General features: G+C 33.7%; 1 protein-coding gene across 2 annotated transcripts; it reads right to left on the bottom strand.

Moving 5' to 3' along the window:
* Window positions 1-803: 803 nt before the first annotated feature.
* LOC111784475 (homeobox-leucine zipper protein HOX3-like) lies at window positions 804-2,670 on the bottom strand. 2 transcript variants are annotated; one of them, XM_023665169.1, is made up of 4 exons: window positions 2,573-2,670; window positions 2,255-2,430; window positions 2,070-2,149; window positions 804-1,192 (listed from the first exon to the last, which is right to left on the bottom strand). In XM_023665169.1, the coding sequence occupies exons 1-4, from the start codon at window positions 2,652-2,654 to the stop codon at window positions 889-891; spliced, it is 642 nt and encodes a 213-aa protein (XP_023520937.1). In that variant the 5' UTR covers window positions 2,655-2,670; the 3' UTR covers window positions 804-888. The 2 variants fall into 2 exon arrangements, with proteins under 2 accessions (XP_023520937.1, XP_023520936.1); XM_023665168.1 differs by having other exon boundaries at window positions 2,255-2,445.
* Between the last annotated feature and the right edge of the window lie 1,464 nt (window positions 2,671-4,134).

Raw genomic sequence — 4,134 nt, forward strand, 5'->3', positions numbered from 1 at the left:
TACCGAATTCTTAATATGAATGTATTTAATTATCCTACGTGACAAAATTATCAACAACTTTTGTCAATGTATTAATAGCTTTTAAAATTCAGTTCATTTAACACTATTCAGTACATAAGTCTCTATAAGAATGGATATCTAAAATTAATTAATCATTCTAACAAAGTTTTTAAAAGTTAATTTAATCTCTTACATCTTTATATGATTTTTCAATGATAAAATTACTTAACATATATTACTTATGATTGGACAAAGATATTGAGTTGTAATCGTCTAACCCCACCGTTATTAGATATTGTCTTCTTTGAACTTTTCCTCAAGATTTTAAAACGTGTCTACAAGGAATAGGTTTCCACACCCTTATAGCGTCCTCACTTCGCTCTTCCTATGAGATCTCACAATCCACCCCCTGGGCCAGCATCTTTACTGGCACACTGCCCAATATCTTGCTCTAATACCGTTTATAACAACTCAAACCCACCACTAGCAGATATTGTCATCTTTGGTTTTCCCTTCTAGACTTCATTGGAGGCCCAGCATCCTCGCTGGCACACCACTCGGTGTTTGGCTATGATATTATTTGTGATACCCTAAACTCATCGCTAGCCGATATTGCCTTTTTTGGACTTTCCCTCTTGAGTTTCCCCTCAAAATTTTAAAACGAGTTTACTAACGAGAGATTAAATCTCAACCAAGTCAAACACACCACCAAAATGGTTGATTAAATTGGATTCCACCCCGCCAATATATATATAACTTTCAACTTTTATATGAAATAATCAAAAATTTAAAAAACAAAAAGAAACAGATAAGCCTACGTTCATTTTCTAACCTTAATTTTATTATTATTCATCAATTCAGGCCTTTCTGTTACACTGATCATCAAGCTCACGACGGCTGCCGCAGTTTGAGGGCGGACAGAAATGCTTCCGGTGGCATTGTGCTGGCGCTGCTCGCACCCTTACTATATGTTATAGTGGATGCACTCATGCGCTCACATCGGGGACACATGGTTATTGCAGAAATTGGGAGGGGCGGCTGTCGACCGTGAGCTGAGACGACCGCAGTCGGAGCAACCTTCATGGCTCTCAGCTCCTCCAGCTCCTGCCGGAGACGGCGGTTTTGCTCCGTCAATGATCCAAACCATCTCTTCAAATACTCACATTCCCTCTCAGTTTGCTTCAGCTTGCTCCTACAATATTAATTACTTTTCAAATACAATTCAATTAACATGATAACTATCAAACATTTAGGCCAGCAAATGCATTGATTAAGGCCCATGCACATTAGGTAATTAATTTTCCTTTCTTATTAAGTCAACAAATATATATATTTAGTATACATTTAAAAGTTGTTAATTTCGGTGTATAACATAATTATTTTAAAAGATTAATACTTCCATTATTCACCAGAAATAAAAATATATCCAAATATCTAAAATTTAGTTAGGTTTTCACATATATAATCAAATAATGAGTGTCTCTAAAGATCCATATTAAAGGTAGGAGCTTTGAGATTTAAATTGAATTTAAGAGATGTTTGATTCACGAAACTCTAACAAACATAAAACGTGTTTAACCCTAACTTAGATCGGGTTAAAGTAGCTAAAATTCCTCGTTTCATGTTTATTTTTATAATTATGGATATTTCCATAGACATTTTAAAAAATAATTAAAAACATTCTATTAAGATAATTCTAAAGAAAATTAATTCTAAGAAAATAGGTGAAAAATAAAAATTAAACATTAACATTTGAAAACATAATAAAAAAAATATATATATTCATATAAACACGAACTTCAAACTCAGACCTCGACGTTAAAAACTTTACACGTCGAACACAAACTTTGGAAACCGAGATTAAATATCTCTACACCCGAACACAAATTTCCTTAATCCAGATTAACAATTCAATACCTCTAATACAAATTATTTAACTTCGTAAAACACTTTAAGCTTCCGAAGATCGATTATTTTTAAAAGGAAACTTAGATAATAAAAATAAAAATAAATAAATAACCATTTTGTTAAGCTAAGAAATGAATATAGGAGAGTATAAAAATACAAACCTGGCCCTACGATTCTGAAACCAGACTTCAACTTGCCTTGGCTTCAGCTTCAACTCCATAGCCAAAGCTTCCTTCTGCTTCTGTAAAATTAAAACAAAAATAAAAAACAAAAATAATCAATTTTATTTATAAAATACATGATTAAGAAATTCGAAGATCATTAATTTTGAGATGATTTTGCTTACTGGGTTTAATGTATGATTGAGCCTAAAGCTTTCTTCAAGAAGCCGAGACTGATCTTTTGATAGACGAAGCTTTTTCCTTGGCTTACAGTCATTAATGTAGCTTTCTTCTTCTTCCTCCGCCCACTCCTCCTCGCCGTCTCCCACCTCCGGCAACCGATTCATGTCGAATTCTCGCACTGCACAGCCACCCACTTTCCATTTAATCAACATGCAAATCAAAATTTAATCATTCCCAATCAAATACACAAAAAATATATATATATATATATATAAAATTGGAGATTCAAACAATGATGTTATAATAATCGAAGAGGGTACCGAAAGGAGGACGAGACGGGGAGGAGCCGGGCATGGAAATGGAGAGATCCAAGTTGGATGAGTTGATGGGTATAATTGCCATGGAAGTTGCAGAGAGGAGGAGGAGGAGGAAGAAAGAAAGATGAAGGCTTGAGAGTTGGGTTAGGGTTTTATTGACTAAGGGGGGAGTCAAAGTCAAAGGATTGGGGGGAATGAGTGCCATGTGATGGATGACACGTGTAACAATGATGGGTGTGGAAAAAGAGGGAATGGGGATTTTGTTGGGGAGAAGACCAAAAGTGCCTTGAAATTTGGTTGTCGGTTAAGAAAAAAAAAGTCAGCTGAAGAAATGATTGAGTGTTGCTCCTAAATTCCACTACTCGATGGACCCTTTTCCCCTATCTTTTTATTTCATATCTCACCAATCTCATCTCTATCTCTATCTCTATCTCATCATCTTGCTTCTTCTATGCTCCCCTTCCCTCACACACACATCCTCATTTCAAATCCTTTCTAATCATAACAATTTCATATCAACACGCATCCACGATCACGATCATTGTTTAAAAAATACGTGACATTTGAGTAAAAAAGATACATGAATGAACTAAAAAACCACATTCGAATGACAGCGATCCTAAAGATAAAACGACTAAGAAAATCTTAAAAGAAATGAAAGTTACTATTTATATTTTTCAGTGGCTTAATCATACAAACTTCATGGTTAAGTGTACTTCAATTGGAACAATTCTATGTTGAGTGACCTCCTAAGAATTTTCTTGAGATGCATGTGAGTGAGAGGACAAAATATGCTGAAAAGACCAGCGTTGGTCTATGGAGATAGTCTTCACGCACGGATGCAGAAGAAAATGTTGGGACCACTAGGTGCTGAATCGGGATTTCGAATTCTATGCATGGGTTGTTACAAAATATATACTTGCATGACCGACTTTCTCATAAAATTTGAATGAATATTAAGGTAATATAACAAATAACTATTTTTTTTAAAAAAATAATATTTAATTTTACGATGTGTTCGATGTGTTTCAGAGTTGATGAGCATGATGATTAGTAGCCTCAATCAATTATCATCTCATAGTTATCTTAGACGTTCACATACAAAAAGGGTATATTTTATTAGTCAATTTAACTTTTCTTTATAAGGAAGTTGAAGTCGGAGAAATTATATTTCAACGTCATATCGAAACGTATAAATTATCAAAAAAATTATCGATTACGTCACATTGCTATGATTACTTACTTTTAAATCACGCAAAAGAATTATCGAGAGATTCTCGGGAGATTTTGACAATAAAAATTAGGGTGGGTTAAAAAGGATGAATGATGAGAGGTGAATATCAAATGATATGAATGGTGACTTTGGGATAAAGAGAAGAGTAACGTTTTTATTTTACCATTAATGCTTGAGAGGAAGAAAACAAAGAATAGGGTTAGGAATAATTAATCAAAGGAGAGAATCAATAGCATTAAATCCCATACACTTGTCAAAACATTTTTTCTTTTACACCCTTTTCATTTATTGCTTTTTTTTTTTCTTTTTTTTTTTTCTTTAGTATATATAA

This window comes from Cucurbita pepo, unplaced genomic scaffold (assembly GCF_002806865.2).
Source record: "Cucurbita pepo subsp. pepo cultivar mu-cu-16 unplaced genomic scaffold, ASM280686v2 Cp4.1_scaffold000209, whole genome shotgun sequence".
NCBI classification, from domain to species: Eukaryota; Viridiplantae; Streptophyta; class Magnoliopsida; order Cucurbitales; family Cucurbitaceae; genus Cucurbita; species Cucurbita pepo.